The sequence below is a fragment of the Takifugu flavidus genome, chromosome 13 (assembly GCF_003711565.1).
Source record: "Takifugu flavidus isolate HTHZ2018 chromosome 13, ASM371156v2, whole genome shotgun sequence".
NCBI lineage: Eukaryota > Metazoa > Chordata > Actinopteri > Tetraodontiformes > Tetraodontidae > Takifugu > Takifugu flavidus.
Window position 1 is genome coordinate 15,232,391 of NC_079532.1, and position 19,776 is coordinate 15,252,166.

Genomic DNA, 19,776 nt, shown 5'->3' on the forward strand with positions numbered 1-19,776 from the left:
GGAGGGCCAAGACTCAAAAGTCCGAACAACAATAAGCTTCACTAACTTCTCTGTCTCCTCTGGTTTCATGGATAAATAAAGCTGAGTGTCATCAGCATAACAATGAAAATTTATCCCATGCTGCCGAATAATGTTCCCTAAGGGAAGCATGTACAATCTGAAGAGGATTGGTCCAAGTACAGAACCTTGAGGAACTCCATGGCTAACCCGAATGTATGAGGAGGGAACACCATGAGTTTTGGTCCGCATTACCGGCAGTAAGTTGAACTCGTTTCCAGTGAGGGCTGGTCTCTGCCAGGGCTGCCCTTTGTTACCCACTCTGTTCATAACTTTTATAGACAGAATTTCTAGGTGCAGTCATGGTGTGGAGGGGGTCCGGTTTGGCGACCTCAGGATTGGGTCTCTGCTCTTTGCAGATGATGTGATCCTGTTGGCGTCATCGGCCCGTGACCTCCAACGATCACAGGATCGGTTCGCCGCCACGTGTGAAGCAGCTGGGATGAGAATCAGCACCTCCAAATCCGAGGCCATGGTTCTCAACTGGAAAAAGGTGGGGTGCCTTCTCCGGGTCAAGGAGATCCTTCCCCAAGTGGAAAAGTTCAAGTACTTCGGGGTCTTGTTCACGAGTGAGGGAAGAATGGAGTGGTCGATCTTCCTACCCTCATCTATGGTCATGAGCTTTGGGTAATGACCGAAAGAACAAGATCACGGGTACAAGCGGCTGAAATGAACTTCCTCTGTAGAGTGGCTGGGCTCTCCCTTAGAGATAGTGTGAGAATCTTTGCCATCTGGGAGGAGCTCGGAGTAGAGCCGCGGCTTCTCCGCGTTGAGAGGAGCCAGATGAGGTGGCTTGGCATCTAGTTAGGATGCCCCCTGGACGCCTCCCTGGTGAGGTGTTCAGGGCATGTCCCTCCGGTAGGAGACCCCCGGAAAGACCCAGGATACGTTGGAGACACTATGTCTCTCGACTGGTCTGGGAACGCCTGGGGATCCCCCCGGACGAGCTGGAAGAAGTAGCTGGGGAGAGGGAAGTCTGGGCCTCTCTGCTTAGGCTGCTGACCCTGCGACCCGACCCCGGATAAGCGGTAGAGGATGGATGAATGATTTTGGTTTCATACATGAATACATTTTTGGTGTGTCTTCTACGTGTTTGGTTTTGGGTCATTTATGTTGCCTCCCTCTGAGCCAATGTTGTGACAATCTCTTGTGACATGACAATATCAGTTTAGCTTTTCAAAGGTATTTTAGGAATTTTCTTTTATTTATTCGGACATCAAGTGGTAACTTATTTTGCATTCGAACAAAATCTTTTCCTTGTTGTCTTAACAAGAATGCAGAAAACAGATGTTTTCCCTTCATGTTTATGAAGGGAATATTGGGGTTAAAAAAAACTTTTGTAAAATTCAACACCTCAAGAACTAAATAAGAACCATATTTTACTAAACTCTGCTAGACATTCTTTTGCAATAAACATTTGAGATTATAAAGTTATTGTGTAGCATAGATCAAAGCAGACTTATTAGTGAAATAAACGGCTGAAGCTGGGTTTTCAGATACCTTACAGACATCTACTGACAACAACCTTCTTTGTTGCTGCTATGTTATTATTGGTATGTAGACTGCACGAGTGCCATGTAAAATATAAATGCATTCAGTTTCGTGGAGTCCACAAGTGGTAAGATATTTTAACAATTTGGACAACTAGCTGGATTCCGCAAAACTGAGTTTATCCCGATTTACAGAGAAGGTGAAATGCCTGCAAGCGCTATGCGCTAGTATGTGCGTGTCGAGGGCAGACTGGGAAAAAAAAAAAACGCTCAAATTTGGAACTTCCTTCGCCTGAAGCCAAGGAGACATCTTCGTGCACCCGCCCTCTGTTATCTGGTGTTCTCCCGCCCTCCTCACCACAGTGAGCACTGATCCGGGAACAGCACGGGTGGCGTTGGCAACAACAGCAGCAGGAGCAGCTAATCACTGCTGTCTATCTGTTCTTCGACGTGTTGCGTCCGAAGCGCTGTCTCCACTTGAGTATAAACTCGTCTCCCTCTATTTGATACTCGAACTGAATGACGGACAAATAGTTTTGCTCAGGAGGACACGGAAACTGCGCTCCTGCCTATCGGATTCACTTTTTTTTCTCTTAAAGGATTTTTATGTTACACTTAAAACTGCGAGTTTATCTTCGGGGTTAAACATGGGACTGCAAATGTATTCGCTGCTCCTGCTGTACTATTTGATATCAAGTCTTGTGTGCGACGCCTTCGCAGAGGCCTCTGAGGGCATATCGGACGTGTACTGCGAGCGAATACTTAGAGCTCAGACACAAGGGACCCGGAGAGATGGCCACCATGAGTTCCGACTCAGAATGGAAGGAGACCCGGAAACCTACGAGCCTGGCAGCACTTACAGAGGTAACCATCAAGAACGTTCTAGCTCAAGCTTTTAAAAAAAAATAAATAAATATACACACATATGGCTGGCTGTTCATTTCACACTGAGGCCTTCAGAAGTGCTCCATCTGAATCAATCCAACCCCCAATATTTATTTTATGGCTATAAAACTGCCACTGCAGCGGAAGAACTCATATACAGACTTCTGCCAGCTTATTACACAGATCGATTGCATTAAAGAGTCACAACATTTAACACTGAACTGAAGACACATGAAGGAAGGGAGGTCTTCAATCAGACACATAACCTGGCTTATGGTGTGCAAGTGCAAACAGTAATTAAAACAGTAATTAAATACATCAACAACCAGAACTCAATAAATAGAACACTAACATTGAAAGTTGCAAAAGATAACATTTACAACGAACAAAAACAGGGTTAACACCAACCTGAACCCACAGGCACACTGCCACAAAGCATGCTGGGAAATTTCCACACTGACCCTCCCCAACATGCTACATTATTTAGGAATACAGCAACATTTTAGTATAATAATCAGGATTTTTGGTGAGTAAAATGATGATTTGGTGATTTTACTCACCAAAAATCCTGATTATTTGTACACAAAATCCATCCTCCTTTCTTTCCTCAAGAAGATTTCAATTACTCTGTTGTGCAGATTATCCGTGCGTTTCAGCTCCATCAAGAAGTCCTTTTCTATCGCCATCGAAGCTAATGCTGAAAGTCGAGCCTGCCCTGTTGTATTTCTGGCATACATTTTAATTCGCTTTAGGGCTGAGAATGTCTGTTCAACAGAAGCAGTAGACACACACACACACATATATATATTGCTCTCTTTTGAAGTACAAGTAATCAATGTAATGTAATTGTAATTATTGACTAGCTTTAATGCTGGTAGCTCAGTCTGTTGGGAACTTGGCTGAGAAGTGGAGGGTTCTCTGTACAAGCCTCAGTGTAGAGAAAACATGGAAGGTGCCAAGAACACCTTCAGAGCACTGCCGAGCACTCCCTTGAGCAAGGTACCAAACCCAGAAATGCTGATATAGTGCTCTGTGATTAACTGCTGACTCATCCAGGGATATAGCCTGCCTTCTCCCATTGTGTACCTTCCCCATGACCCCAAAAGGGATAAAGTGGTTAAGAAGATTAAAAAATGAGACTAGCATTAACCCTTGGAGTGATGCATTTCCTCAAAACTTGCAAATGAAAATTAAATCATTGTTTATCACCTACTGTGCTTATAAAAAATATATGATTTGGAATTGTTAAATTTAAGCAAAAACAGAAATGAATATAACCATGAAATCAATAAGATTAAAAAGCAAATGTACAACGATAAACTTTTATCTATTGCAACTTTTAACATTTCATTTAACATTTTACTTAGATTTGCCACTGGAGTTATTTATTTTATTGAGCTTTTGGGCTAAACTAGTGATACCAGATGCTTACACTCTTTATTCATGGCTAATATAGACTTGTTTTAATTTGTTTCAAATATGAATAAAATGTCAACCAGATCAACAGAGAATGAGTGACTACTTTCATTTGGTGCTGATCCTTTATATAGAGCTAAACTGCTTTAGCCAGCATATAAAGGTTAAAATATGTTCTAGCAAAAGTGAAAATGTCATATTACCATTATAATGGTCATTTATGATTTTAAAATTAGTTACTGTAGCAGAGCTCCCTGGGGCCTGCAGTAATTGTTGTTTGATAGGACTATTTAGAGTCTGACCTACATCTGACCTACATTCACTTCCTTTGTTGTTTCTGGGAGCTTTAACATGCAAATATGAATAGAGTCATGCTCCTAGAAAATATATTAAAATCTGGCGTTTGACTCATCCTGTCATATAACATCAGTAGGTTCAGAACTAAAAAAGTAGTTTCAAGTGACCGTGATGATCATTGTCTTAAGTGGGCCGCTAGTGATGGGTACGTAGCACTGGCGTTTCTCAATTTTATTCCCTGGTGCACCTGGACTTTTTACAGTGTAGCAGGACTTCTCATGAACTCTAGATTAACCATCGTGCACTAGTACATGCTGCACATCTGTCGCTCACAAGGCATTCACCCGTAAGGAGGTCTCACAACTTGAGTGTGCCAGCAAAAGAGAAGTAGCGGATGTTGAATGTGAACATCTACGCGAGTTGACACCAAGTTGATTTACTACTTGATATGATTGAGATGATCAGTGAATCTAGATCCAAATGGCGTGGCTCCAAAGGGCCCAAAAGAGAACCCAGGAGGACAGCCAGATCTTAACGCTTTACAAGTGAAGAGGAGCCAGCTTAGCCAGCACTTCTGCTAACACAGAGGAGTTTTCTGATTCACCTGTTGCCAGTGATGTCAACAATAACCCCATGGGACTAGAATAGCCAGACTGCTGGTCAAAGGACCAAATCAGGTATTTTTCATCACAGAATAAGTGGCTCGTATGCTAGGTCAAAAGGCTCGTGTGTGAGGTTTGTGGCAAAGTTAACTTCTTTGCTGTCCAAACACATCAGGGACTAAGGTTGTCAATTGAGTAGTCAAAACAACTTCTGACTTTGCACAAAAATATAAAAGAACACAGAGATTTTAAGTCACACACGAAGGGTTAAAAAAAATCAAAGCAAATGTTAAAACTGCATATATTCATCCAAAATAATCAACTTTAATCATCACAGCTATGATCCATGTAAGCATGTACTGGTGTGTTTTTGCTGAGTTTAGGCACTGAATGTTCTGCTTATTCAGTCATCATGTGACAACTCATGCTGAGTTTTGAACAACTAATGTCCATTTTGCAAAGCTAATTGGGCCAGATTCATGAAACGTTCTTACGCACAAATTTGTTCTTAAGTCCCACTTACGAACATTTTACGAAGATTGTGGCATTCACCAATTTCTTCTTATCCTGGATTTATGCGTAGGTAAGAACAAATCCTACGAACACTCAGGAGTACTCTTACGCACATTTCAGTGCCGACATGTTGGCATGGTTGTGTTTTCTTCTCTTGTGGAGTTCAATAAAATTCAATATTACAATGATAATTATGTCATATTTATTTATTTCCTATTTTTGGTGATTCACGGAGAATTTTAAAATTACGTAAATGTGCCAATGACTTAACTTTAATCAACCAAATTGGAAACCATGCCAAAACTGTCTTTTTATTTGATTTTATCTTGATTTATTTTATTAGGGGATCGAGGATATGCCCTGGTTGTTGACACCACTGACCAACCCTCAGACTCCACAGGAAATTTTATTCAATCAGATGCATGCGCGCAGTCGCTCCACCATTGAACGCACCATCGGCATTTTAAAGGGGCGCTGGATGTGTTTGGACACAGAGCCACAACCCCTTGAGGATGTGCATCCTGACGCAATGATGGGGCCAGACTGCAGGCACGCGGTTCACGTTTGAGCGCGATTAATTGCCCGTTTGTGAATAAAATGCATTATTGTCACAATTTCAGTCTAAGTCTTGATTCACTATAAAAAGAAAAAAAAAGAGAGACCGGTTTCAGAGCACAGCTTTTACAGGTTTTTTTTTTTTTTACATTCTTATTTTTTTTACATTCTCGTTGATTTCTTTAAGCGTGTTGGCTATAGTCATCAGGGTTGAGGCAATTTTATCAAGCATGTTAGCCATCCTTTCTTGATTGTTCAACACGGCGTCAGAAATCAGGCGTGGAGAGGCAAGCTTTGGGCATTTCGCTTTGTGCATTTTGCTGCTTTTTGCTCCGTCTACAGGGTCCTGCTGCAGTTCCTTTTATGGGCATTGGTGGGCGGTGACTTATGCTAATCATATGTTAATTAGACTCACCTGGTTTCAACTTACGAACAGATGGCATTCATCAATCTAAGAACACAGCTGCGAACAATTCTGGGGTTTACGAACGCGTTGGTGAATCCGACGTAGGGTTTTCTTAAGAAACTTCTTAAGAACAACTTAAGAAAGAATCTAAGAAGATTCGTAAGAACATATTGGTGAATCTGGCCCATTGTCTGCTAGGTCTCATATTGTTGGAAGATGATAGAACAGGCAGAGATTGTTTCACAAACACAAGATATGGACCTGGTCGTAAAATAGTCTTTCAGTGCATTCCTTAGTGAATATAAAAACTGGATGTTAGCATTTGGCAGAGAGCATAAGGCGTCATCCCAAGTCCGGAAAGGTACATTGGCTGGTGAGCATTCAGGTACCTCGGAGGCGATTCAATGCCAACTTATCTTACAGTCGAATGACTTCTTGGGTTTTGATTCACCACTAGGTTTCTGCTTTGTGAGATTGTTGTTTTATTTTTTTGACTCATTGGCTGCTGTAATCCTGACATCTTTTTGATCTTCAATAAAATGCTGAGCAACCTTTTGGAAAGAACAATGGGCCAGATTCACCAATATGTTCTTAAGAATCTTCTTAGACTCTTTCTTAAATTGTTCTTAAGAAAACCCTACGTCGGATTCACCAACGCGTTCGTAAACCCCAGAATTGTTCGCAGCTGTGGGCCAGATTCACCAATATGTTCTTAAGAATCTTCTTAGATTCTTTCTTAAGTTGTTATTAAGAAGTTTTTTAAGAAAACCCCACGTCGGATTCATCAACGCGTTCGTAAGCCCCAGAATTGTTCGCAGCTGTGTTCTTAGGTTGATGAATGCCATCTGTTCGTAAGTTGAAAGCGCGTGCCAGGTGAGTCTAAGTAACATACGATTAGCATAAGTCACCGCCCACTAATGCCCAGAAATGCCCAAAGCTTGCCTCTCCACGCCTGATTTCTGACGCCATGTTGAACAATCAAGAAAGGATGGCTAACACGCTTGATAAAATTGCCTCAACCCTGATGACTATAGCCAACACGCTTAAAGAAATCAACAAGAATGTAAAAAAAAGAAGAATGTAAAAAAAAATAAACGTGTAAAAGCTGTGCTCGGATTGTGACAATAATGCATTTTATTCACAAACGGGCAATTAATCGCGCTCGAACGTGAACAGCGTGCCTGCAGTCTGGCCCCATCATTGCGTCAGGACGCACATCCTCAAGGGGTTGTGGCTCTGTGTCCAAACACATCCAGCGCCCCTTTAAAATGCCGATGGTGCGTTCAATGGTGGAGCGACTGCGCGCATGCATCTGATTGAATAAAATTCATTGGCAAAAGTCATTGGCACATTTACGTAATTTTAAAATTCTCCGTGAATCACCAAAAATAGGAAATAAATAAATATGACATAATTATCATTGTAATATTGAATTTTATTGAACTCCACAAGAGAAGAAAACACAACCATGCCAACATGTCGGCACTGAAATGTGCGTAAGAGTACTCCTGAGTGTTCGTAGGATTTTTTCTTACCTACGCATAAATCCAGGATAAGAAGAAATTGGTGAATGCCACAATCTTCGTAAAATGTTCATAAGTGGGACTTAAGAACAAATTTGTGCGTAAGAACGTTTCGTGAATCTGGCCCAATGTTCTGGTATGGTGCATTGCATTTTTTGGACACAAACACGCAGACAGGTGCCTTCTGTATGGAAAGGTTTTTTCGCCTTCTCCTCCTCCCCGACATCAAGGCTCCGAAGAGGAGCCTGGAAAAATCCTGTCAACACACATAGAAGCAGCAGAGATAGAAAAGGTTTCAGAGTGTTGTGCAGGGTACAGAATTAGGTACACTAGACGTAATTTACCTTGAAGATACTAACAAACACTCCTCCGTGAACCAGCACCTTATCGTGGTGGAGGAGTTTGCGTACCCTAATGAGCCTGGGAGCTATGCTGTCCGGGGCAGTTTGCCCTTGGTAGGGTCTCCCAAGGCAGATTGGTCCTAGTTGAAGGGTCAGACAAAGAATAGTTCATGGAACAGTGAAGAGAGAAACCGCGTACCTGGCCTGGAGGGTTACCGGGGCCCCACCCTGGAGCCAGGCCTGGGGCTGGGGCTCGATTGTGAGTGCCTGGCGGCCGGACCTACAGCTATGTGGACACTCCCGTCCCCAGTGGACCCACCACCCGCAGGAGGAGCATGAAGGGTCCGATACAGTGTGGTTTGGGCGGCGGACTAAGGCGGGGGCCTTGGCGGTCTGATCCTCGGTTATGGAAATTGGCTTTAGGAACATGGAACGTCACTTCTCTGGCCGGGAAAGAGCTGGAGCTTGTAGGGGAGGTTGAGCGCTACCGACTAGATACTGTATAGTCGGCCTCACCTCCACACATAGCGTTGGCTCGGGAACCCAAGTCCTTGAAGGGGGTTTGGACACTCTTCTTCACTGGAGTTGCTCAGGGTGAGAGGCGGAGAGCTGGGGTGGGCTTTTTGCTTGCCCCTAGACTCTTTAGTTTGATGTTGGGGTTCTCGCGGTCGAGGAACGGTTTCCGTCTGTTGTTTGTGCTTATGCAACGAACAATAGTTCAGAGTACCCGCCCTTTTTGGAGGACCTAGGACAGACGCTGGATAGTGTCCCGACTGGGGACTCCATCATTCTGCTGGGAGACTTGTTGGGAGACTCGTGGGTAACAACAGCATGACCTGGAAAGGCGTGATTGGGAGGAACGGTCTGCCCGATCAGAACCAGAGTGGTGTGCAGTTATTAGACTTCTGTGCTAGTCGCAGTTTGGCCATAACTAACACCATGTTCGGCCTGGGCCGTAGGTCATTGATTTACTTCCTAGTCGTGTCAGCTGATCTGCGGTTTTGGACACTCGGGTAAAGAGAGGAGCAGAGCTGTCATCTAATCACTACCTGGTGGTGAGGTGGGGGTGGGGGGAAGCAACCGCATGGACCTGGCAGGCCCAAACGCTTAGTGAGGGTCTGTTGGGAACGCTTGGTGGAGGAGCCTGTCAGGCTGGTCTTCAACTCCCACCTCTGACAGAGCTTTGATCGTGTTCCGGCGCGGTAGGGGACATTGAGTCTGAGTGGGCCATGTTCCGCTCCACCATTGTCGAAGTGGCTGTCACGAGTTGCGGCTGCAAGGCCGCTGGTCCCCGTACCCAATGGTGGACACCAGAGGTGAGGGGAGCCGTCAGGCTGAAGAAAGAGGCCTACAGGTCATGGCTGGTCTGTGGATCTCCGAAAGCAGCTGACCGGTACAGGTTGGCTAAGCGAGCTACGGCTGAGGCGGTCGCGGAGGCAAAAACTCGTGGGAGGAGTTCCGTGAGGCTATGGAGGAAGACTTTTGGTTGGCACGGAGAAGATTCTGGCAAACTGTCCGGCGCCTTAGGGGTGGCAGATGACAACTTGTCCTTCTTGACACGCCTCTGCAACATTGCGTGGGCATTGGGGGAAGTGCCCCTGGATTGGCAGACCGGGTGGTGGTCCCTATTTTTAAGAGTGGGGACCAGAGGGTGTGTTCCAACTGTAGAGGGATCACACTCCTCAGCCTCCCTGGGAAAGTCTATGCCAGGGTGCTGGAAAAGAGGATTAGATTGATATTCGAACCTCTGTTTGAGGAGGGACAATGCGGGTTTCGCCCCGGTCGTGGAACCAGGATCAGCTCTTTGCCGTTGCTGGGGTGCTTGAGGGGAGTTGGGAGTTTGCCCAACCAGTCCACATGTGCTTTCTGGACTTGGAAAAGGCCTATGACCGGGTCCCAAGGAGCATCCTGTGGGGGGTGCTCCGAGAGTATGGGGTGGATGGTCCCTTGATAAGGGCCGTCCAGTCCCTGTACCGAAGGAGCAGGAGCTTGGTCCGGATAGCCGGTTGTAAGTCAGACTTGTTCACAGTGAGGGTTGGACTCCGCCAGGGCTGCCCCTTGTCACTAGTTCTGTTCATAGCTTTTATGGACAGAATTTCTAGGCACAGCCGGGGAGTGGAGGGTGTCGAGTTCAGTGGGTGGAATATCTCGTTGCTGCTTTTTGCGGATGATGTAGTTCTTCTGGGATGGTTCACGACTGAGTGTGAAACGACTGTGATGCGGATCAGCACGTCCAAGTCAGAGGCAATGGTCCTCACTCGGAAAAAGGTAGAGTGACCTTTCCGGGTCGGGGAGGAGGTCCTGCCTCAGTTGGAGGAGTTCAAATATCTCAGGATCTTGTTCGCGAGTGAGGGTAGGATGGAAAGGGAGATCGACAAGCGGATCGGAGCGGCGTCAGTAGTGATGCAGGCGCTTAACCGATCTGTCATGGTGACGATTTACCTGTCGATCTATGTCTCATTCCTCACCTATGGCCATCAACGTTGGGTGATGACTGAAAGAACGAGATCACGGATACAAGCGGCTGAAATGAGTTTCCTCCGCAGGGTGGCCGGGCTCAGCCTTAGAGATAGGCTGAGAAGCTTGGACATCCGAGAGGGGCTCGGAGTAGAACCGCTGCTCCTCCACATCGAGAGGAGTCAGTTGGGGTGGCTCGGGCATCTGGACAGGATGCCTTCTGGACACCTCCCTTTAGAGGTGTTCCGGACATGTCCCACCAAGAGGAGGCCTCGTGGCCGGCCCAGGAGTAGGTGGAGGGATTACATCTGTCGCCTGTCTTGGGAGCAGCTGGGGGTCCCCCCCGGAGGAGCTGATGGAAGTGGCTGGGGAGAGGGCTGTCTGGGCATCCCTCCTGAAGCTGCTGCCCCTGCAACCCAGATCCGTATAAGCAGGAGAAAACGAGACAAGGCGATACTAACAAACACAGGAGTATGTCATTTGAATGACTTGTCAAATGCATAGCTTGCTTCTCCAATTTTCTCCATGTATGTTCTCTAGCTAATGATAGTTAGTTCCTTTGTTCATCAGTCTGTATCAGAGGTCGGCAACCCAAAATGTTGGAAGAGCCATATTGGACCAAAAAAACAAAAACAAATCTGTCCAGAGCTGTAAAAATTATTGGCCTTATGTAAGCCTTATAACGATGGCAACACATGCTGTAACTGTCTATATTAGCTATATGAGCCTACTTTCAAAATGATAAGTAGGCTACAAATGGATAAAGAGCATCCATGATGAAATGTTTTTGTTCCCTGCAGCATCCTGGAGAGAATGACGCACCACGTGACCACTCTGCTGTACGATGGTGCTTTAAGTTTAACTTCCATTATAATGAGATTGACAATACTCACTCTGAGGACTCGAGCTCAGAGCTTTCAGGAACTAACAGTCTTTATTCAAACTCAAAACGCCTCCAAGGAGGGATGAAACAAAAAAAAACAAACAACTAAACTAAAGAAATCGAGAAAAGGGGCAAAGCCAAACAAAATACACTCTCTTACGAGGATCAGACAAACAAAGGTTGTGATGGTCTTGAAGATTCTCATGGCAATGAAGGACAAGCTGGTGATTATGACAAGGGACGTGATACACTGGACCAAGGGAGACACAGACTATAAGCACATGGGGGTAATGGGGAACAGCTGGAAACAATCAGGAATCAGGGAAGACAATTGGACAGGTGACACATAAGGAAAGGCAAGTGGCCTGAAACGAGAGGAGAGTTAGTTTCAAAATAAAACAGGAAGTCACAAAACCAACATGGAGACGGGACAAAAAAGATTTAACCCACAGGTGTGACAGAGATGTTGAAATTAAATATTTATTATACACATTTTTACAGCATTGGAAATCTTTAAGAATGTTTGTCATGTTTTTCCTCCTACAGAAATTATATTAAAACAAAAAATATATAACAAAAAATATATTCACACCATGTTTTTCCATTTCCATTTCTGAATAAGCTCCAGGGAGCCACTAGGACGGCGCTTAAGAGCTGCATGCGGCTCAAGAGCCGCGGGTTGCCAACCCCTGGTCTATATGATATTGAGGCATGCCGATATTCAAGTGACATGTATGGCAAGTTCAGTGAAACAAACTAATTTACCTGCCAATAAATATATTTACAGTTGTGACAAGGTGTGTTGTGTTAGTCTCTGTTGTGAAATTTTACTGAAGCTTATTTAGCAATCCAGTAGAAATTCTCCTCAGTTACCTGGGACTCATGAAGCACCTTTTTACTTGTTCTTTCCAGTTAATTTCTGATTGATCAATTACCTCTAGACAAGACTAAGCTGGATATTGAATTTGACATGATTGAAAATATTTATGTATGACATTAAGAATAAATTAAAACAAGTTTAACTGTCTCTGTATTCATGTCTCTTTGTGCTTTTGCACCAAGGACAGTTCATTTATTTTAAGAGCCAATTAAATTTGTAATTCTGGATGAGTATTTCTTAATAGTCACCATTGTGCAGTGCATGCACCATGAGAATAGTTTTTATAGTGACTAATGAGACCTATATTCAGTATTTAACATGACAGGAATAAAACATTATTACAATACAATAAACAACAATTGAAGTGCTCTTTGTGAACACACTCTAATTGTGATAACTGTAGTTAACTACATTCAATTATTTTTTTACACATATAAAGTTTAACGTAAAATAAAAACAAAAAAATATGTTGTTAGAAGAAAGTAGCATCTCTTACAGACATGCCATTCGTTGGCTTCATGTTTTCAGTGTTGGGCAAAATCGGTTAATCGTCATGTCAGTTAGAGCTTAATGAGTCTTACGCAACATGCAGCCGCTCACAGTGATGCTGTTTTTTCCCTTTCCAATCTTGGAGTTAATGCACACTTTCTTATATTTACAGTGGTTCTTATGGCAACAAGTCCAGCTTATTTCAGAGGATTCACTCTCATTGCACTGAAGGAGGGAAGAGAGGGCACTGTAGAAGATGACTATGCTGGACAGTTCCAGGTGAGCTCCTAGGATACAGATGAATTTACACTAGATGACTTTTGTTGTGATAAGGAGTTGTTTGTAGTTCCAACTGCTTGACTGATGTAGAGCCATAGGCATTGCAGGGACTTTTGTTTGCTTGATATATTTAGATTTTTTTTTTATTTGAATGCGTGCATGTTCTAAATTAGGGATCACCAGTTTTTCAGAAACTGAGAGCTACTTCAAGGATACTGAGTAATACCAATGGCTATCTGTTTTCTACACATTTCTGCAACAAAAAATGGCTCGGTTTTGTCTTATATTGATGATATTCATCTATGTGTCAACAGTGATACAGTTAATAATTTCTGACAATAACTGTGCAATATTTCTCCCAAAAAACCCCAATTGTTTATTTTTTCAAATAATCACTTTTACAACCTTTGTAGGAATGTGCCATTTTCACAAGCCACTGAAAATTGTATTTTATTAACAATAAATCATGTGTTATGGTGCCTCATATTTGTAGAATACTACAACTACACTGCTCAAAAAAATTAGAGGAACACTTTTTAATCAGAGTATAGTATATTTAGTCAGACCAGTCAAACTGATAGGTTGACTGGTCTGCCAGGTCTGCCACTCCAGCAGCACTTTTCCCAACTACCATGTGATGTTGTAGAGCCCTTCAACATGCAGAAACGAGCTACACAGGGCAGATCTCATTCACACCCGGCACCTTGCCACTGTTGTGCTGATTATCATCATTGCTTTTTTGAAAATATCCCTTTCTGAAAATGCCTTCTTTTTCTTTATCTAAAAAGTTTTTGCAGCTTCAGTGGTTTTGGGGAGTTTTTCCCTTGTGAAACTGTTGTTTACACAAAGCTGCCTTTATCTCAATGGATTTGATCCCCGTAGTGTGCTGCCCAGTGAGTAGTTAGCATGGTAACTTTTGTGACAAACTGAAATGCCTCTCCACATTGTGCCGCTTTGCTGTTAACACACTCACCCTGCAACTGAGACAAGCACAGGTTTATTTCACATTAGTGAAAAAAGAACTATTCCTCCCATTTGCCTTTTTCTGCCATGTTTTTGTTGGCAGAAACCCATTCTGCTCCTCAACTTTGCAGCCCTCCCTAGCTTGTTTCCATGAATGCCAAGGATTTGTCAAGCGCACAATAATGACACAATAATAAGTAGACAAGATGAGCATTCATATACAGTATATTAAATAAAAACATTGTCATTGATATTAATATTGTCATTTTAAAATATACGACAATGTAAAAGTGAGTAAAAAGGAATTTTAATAAAATAATAAAATAAAATTGATAGGCAACTCACTGGTAAGTGCCCTGTTTTTAGAACAGGCACATGGGCTCCTTTTCTAGATAGTTATAGAGCATTATTGTCTCATCTCCATCAATGATTCGACCTGTTGAACAAGCATAAAAACGTGATTTGCCCATGTGAATAGCCCAGTATGTATAATCTGTTCCTAAAAGGGGTCATACAATGCCCTCTTATTTCTCTTGTACTAAATCTTTTAACCTCACGACTATTCATGATGTTTAGGTTTGGTAGCTTTTAATGCCATTCAAACTGCATCAGTGAACACCAAAGATTAACAATGCATTGGCTTTCACCCATGTTATAAAATATGGAAATTCTCAGAAACATGACTTGATTTTAACACTTAAGATTAGGAAACATAATATGTGGCCAAAATACTAACAATCAGTTTGGGAATTAAATAAAGTTTGGGTTATCTTTGTAGATAAAGTTGTATTAGTTGTATTGGCATTCAGTTTGATTGAAGTTTAATTGAACAATAAAATATGTTTATTGATAAATACAATATGTCAGTCTTTTTTTCCTGAATATCCATCTCTTTTCAGTACAGTGGGACCTCTACTTACGAACGTCTCTACATGCGAAATTTTCAGGTTATGAAACGTCTCAACAGGAAAATATTTCCTGTTGTTACGAAAGAAATTTCAGGATATGAAAAGCAAAAATACGCTACCGCTGCTACTCGCAGCTCGCGGAGTTTAGCGAACGCAAACATGCTTGTAGCTGCTCTGCCATTGGCTATCGCCTAGCATCTTCCTGTAATCCCGTTGGCTAGGAGGGACGTCAATATGTAGAAGTTTGTGTGTATCCCAGTGTCTTCTTAGTCATCTTCCGGATTTATTGTTGGTGTTCGTATGTTTGTCCATTAGATGGCGGTGTTACCACAAGTGTTAACGTTCGTTGTTAGTAATGACGGCTAATGTAAGATTAACCTGTAATAAAGTTCATTTTGTTCCTGGAGAAGCCTTGCACTGAATTCCTACATTTATTGTGCTGTAATCTAATTGTAACATGTATTTGTTACATGTTTTGATGCATTTTTATGATTTATGAAAAAAATAAATATGTCCGAATTTTTGGGGGCTTGGAATGGATTAGGGCATTTACATGGAAAACGCGTCTCTACAACTTCCGGAACCAATTAATTTCGTAAGTAGAGGTCCCACTGTAGTTCTTTTTCTATCAGTGTTTTATTTTCAATTTCATCCCACTGTTGGTATTTTGGTGTGGTAAGGTAGGGTTTCATGCGCTGGTAAGAAGTGCTTCAAAGAAAAGGGAGGAGAAAGTTAACGAGTTTAATTTCTTCCATTCTGGAAATGAAATCATTTTTATTTTAATCGTGTTTATAAACAAAATTTTACACTGAAATTGGAAGGCCAGATGGAGGGTCATTACTGGGTTGCCACTGTAGGCTGACCTAACCTGTATGTATGTATGTACAGAGCAATTTGTTGTAGCTCGGGTTTCTCACCTCCTCCCCCACCTGCAGGATCGGCAGGCAGGGGCGGGCCGAACTGTGAGTGCTGAGCCTCTGGCGCACCTGCAGTGCATTACCGTAATTCGGTGGCTACTTAAACTCCTGTCTCTTTGCCTCCGGTGCCGGATTGTTGTTTCGCCAGCGTCTAGCTCCCACCCTCTGTGATCTCCAGTTTTTCGGCTCCTGTTTTCCGTGGTTACTTCCAACGCGTGAGTTTGTTCCAGTGCCTCATCACTGCGTTTTCGTTTGTACTTTTTCTCAATGGTTTTTCCCTGTATGGTGATTTTTAGTTCGTAGATTTTCTGTTGTTACTTTTGTACTTTTGTTTCTGTTGCTACTTTTCTTGATTCTTTCATATTGCACCTTTTTGTGTTCAATAAAGAGCCTGTGGCGGACACATTTGGGTGTATCTCACACCCAGGTGATGCATGGGGTGATGGGCGTGGTTATCCCTTGATTGGATGTACTGTCCAACGCGCCATTCAGAGTTGGTCTGCTGGTTGCAGAATAAAGACGTCTAAACCATCTGCTCTGTCCGAGTCGTTCCTCGTCCTGCCACATTGGTGACCCCGTTTTGAACATGTTTGAGGCAGCAGACGATGGTATCTCCTCTTCGGTAATGTCGCCCCGACACGCGCAACCAGCCAGCGTCATCGCGTCCGTGAAGCTGCCCGACTTCTGGCAGAGCGACCCGGCCCCGTGGTTCCAGCATGTCGAAGCGCTTTTCCACCTGCGAGGAGTCACCGAGGACGACTCCAAATATTATTTGGTGGTCGCGGCTCTGGACCAGCAATCCACTCGCCGCGTCATGCAGCTGCTGCGGGATCCGCCACAGCGCGGCAAGTACGCAGCGATCAAAGCGCTTCTGCTCCGGAGGTACAGCCAATCCGCCGCGGAAAGGGCGGACAAACTGCTTTCCCTGCCGGGTTTGGGCGATGGTTCGGCGGTGGACCTTATGGACAGCATGCTGTCATTGCTGGGCTCAGACGAAGGTGGGTTCCTTTTCCCGCACATTTTCCTGCGCCAACTTCCACATCCGGTCCGGGCGGCCTTGGCAAACTCCCCGAGTTTGGCGGCTGGTGATTTCCGTGGTTTGGCTGAGGAAGCGGATCGTGTGCTGCCGACTGCGAGGAGGACCTCCGTGCAGAGCGTGTTGGCGGATTCCCGGCTGTTGGTACCAGAGGACACAGACCAGGCGATGGTTGCTGGAGTTTCCTCCCGGAGGAGGAAGAGTGACCTGTGTTTCTTCCACCAGCGTTTTGGCCACAAGGCCCGGCGCTGCGTTCCTCCATGTGCGTTCGAGACGCAGGGAAACGCCAGGGCCGGCGCTCAGTAGCAGCTGTGGGCGCTGGTGAACAGAGGAGCTGCTGTTCGTCAAAGACTCCCTGTCAGGCCGGCGGTTCCTGGTGGATTCTGGTTCCCAGAAGAGCCTCCTCCCTCCAGGCAGCGCAGACCTGTCATCCTCGGGCGCAGGCCCCCAACTGACTGCTGCTAATGGTTCCTCTATTGAGACATTTGGTACCAGGTCGGTGACTGTTTGTTTTTCTGGACGCAGGTTCACATGGGACTTTGTGTTAGCCTCCATTACTGTTCCCATCATAGGCGCAGATTTTCTGTGTTCTCATGGTCTGCTAGTGGATGTTGCTAACCGACGTCTAATCGATGCTGTGTCTTTTGCCACCTTTCCATGTCTGACGGGGGGACCTGGGCCGCTGGCACATGCCAGTTTTGCTGCGGCGGGCAATGTTTTTCAGCGGTTGCTGGGTGATTTTCCGTCGCTTACTACGCCTGCGTTTTCCACGGCCGTCACAAAGCACGGGGTGGAGCACTTCATTCCCACCGCGGGTCCGCCCGTTTTTGCACGCGCTCGGCGACTCGATGCTGTGAAGTTGGCGACGGCTAGGGAGGAATTCGCCACAATGGAGCGTTTGGGGATTGTGCGGCGCTCTAACAGCCCATGGGCCTCTCCGCTCCATATGGTGCCCAAGGCGGATGGCACTTGGCGGCCCTGTGGCGATTTTCATCGTCTTAACAACATCACAGCCCATGACTGTTACCCCATTCCGCACATTCAGGATTTTTCCGTTCGCTTGGCAGGCACTACCATTTTCTCCAAGGTAGACTTGGTGCGGGGCTATCATCAGGTTCCGGTGCGTGCCGAGGATGTGCCCAAGACTGCCGTGATTACCCCGTTTGGGCTTTTCGAGTTCCTGCGCATGCCCTTTGGCCTGAAGGGGGCAGCACAGACCTTTCAGCGGCTAATGGACTCGGTATTGCGTGACCTCACCTTTGTGTTCGTCTACTTGGACGACATATTGGTAGCAAGTCCTTCGGCAGATGAGCACCTGACCCACCTTGGGCAGGTTTTTCAGCGACTGGCAGATCATGGCCTGATCGTAAACCCAGCGAAATGCCAGTTTGGTCTGCCGGTGATTGATTTCTTGGGCCACCGCATTTCTTCTGATGGTGCAGTTCCATTGCCATCCAAGGTGCAAGTGGTGGCGGAATTTCCTCGTCCAGTCTCCGTTAAGGCTCTGCAGGAATTCTTGGGGATGGTGAATTTTTATAACCGTTTTCTCCCCAGGGCAGCCCACCTCCTGCAGCCACTGTATGAGGCCCTACGGATGAAGAGGGCTACTGATCAGGTCGACTGGACTGCCGAGCGGGTCCAGGCGTTTGAGGGGGCCAAGTCTGCCTTAGCCAACGCCACACTGTTGGCCCATCCGGCACCTCGGGCAGACATCGCTTTGACGACTGACGCCTCAGATGTGGCTGTCGGGGCAGTGGTCGAACAGAGTGTGGGTGGTGCATGGCAGCCCCTTGCATTTTTCAGTCGCAAGCTACGGGACAATGAGCGGAAGTACAGCGTTTTTGACCGGGAGTTACTTGCATTGTACCTGGCTACGCGTCATTTTCGTTTTCTGCTCGAGGGCCGGTCTTTCACGGCTTATGTCGACCACAAACCTCTGACATTCGCTATGTCAAAGGTGTCGGAGCCTTGGTCTGCGCGTCAGCAGCGTCATCTGGCAGCAGTGTCGGAGTTCACGACTGACGTTCGGCACGTGGCTGGAAAAGCTAACCCGGTGGCCGATTGTCTGTCGCGGGTGTTGATTTGTCCTGTGCACTTAGGGCTGGATTTCTCTGCCATGGCGGCTGACCAGTCGGGGGACCCGGAGATAGGGGCTCTTGAGTCCACCGGTACAGGCTTGAAGCTGGAGAAAGCTGTAGTACAGGATGGCGGTCCTACCCTCCTTTGTGACGTTTCCACCGGTCGTCCCCGACCTGTGGTCCCGGTGGCCTGGCGCCGCAGGGTCTTTGATATGGTCCATTCCCTCTCACACCCGGGGGTCCGCGCATCGGTGAAACTGGTGAGTGCCAAGTTTGTCTGGCCTGGCCTTCGCAAGGAGGTCAGAGAATGGGCAGCAGCCTGTGTGGCATGTCAGCGTGCTAAGGTTCACCAGCACACCAAGGCACCCCTTGAACCATTCGCGATTCCAGCCAGACGGTTTGACCACGTGCATGTGGACCTGGTGGGACCCTTACCGCCATCCCACGGGTACACTCATCTGCTCACTATGGTGGATCGCACCACCAGGTGGCCGGAGGTGGTCCCTCTTTCCTCCACGACATCGGCAGACGTCGCTAGAGCATTTCTTTCGGCTTGGGTCGCACGTTTTGGCTCCCCTTCCGACATTACTTCTGACAGGGGGCCTCAGTTTGTCTCGGAACTGTGGTCATCTATGGCTAGGTCCTTGGGCACACAGGTTCACCGTACCACTGCGTACCATCCTCAGGCTAACGGGCTTTGTGAACGCTTTCACCGTTCACTCAAGGCAGCATTGCGTGCCGCGCTTTCGGATGACAGCTGGGTGGATCGTTTACCTTGGGTGATGCTTGGTTTGCGTTCAG

At 45.6% G+C, this 19,776-nt stretch overlaps 1 protein-coding gene and 1 long non-coding RNA gene across 11 annotated transcripts in view; one reads left to right on the top strand and one right to left on the bottom strand.

The window, feature by feature from the left end:
- The first annotated feature begins 1,891 nt into the window (after positions 1–1,891).
- The window catches only part of LOC130536635 (spondin-1-like), a 104,318-nt gene continuing 86,433 nt past the window's right edge, over positions 1,892–19,776 (top strand). For 4 of the 10 annotated variants that reach the window (XM_057052712.1, XM_057052715.1, XM_057052713.1 and 1 more), the window contains exons 1-2: positions 1,893–2,411; positions 12,967–13,073. In XM_057052712.1, the coding sequence (XP_056908692.1) occupies positions 2,195–2,411; positions 12,967–13,073 (324 nt within the window). In that variant the 5' untranslated portion in view covers positions 1,893–2,194. Of the gene's footprint in view, positions 2,412–12,966; positions 13,074–19,776 lie in introns of all 10 variants that reach the window. The other 6 variants (XM_057052716.1, XM_057052720.1, XM_057052717.1 and 3 more) reach the window with 3 other exon arrangements.
- Positions 5,983–6,293, bottom strand: LOC130536654 (uncharacterized). The gene is made up of 2 exons (XR_008953424.1): positions 6,201–6,293; positions 5,983–6,138 (listed from the first exon to the last, which is right to left on the bottom strand). It is a non-coding gene; the product is annotated as an uncharacterized LOC130536654 (long non-coding RNA).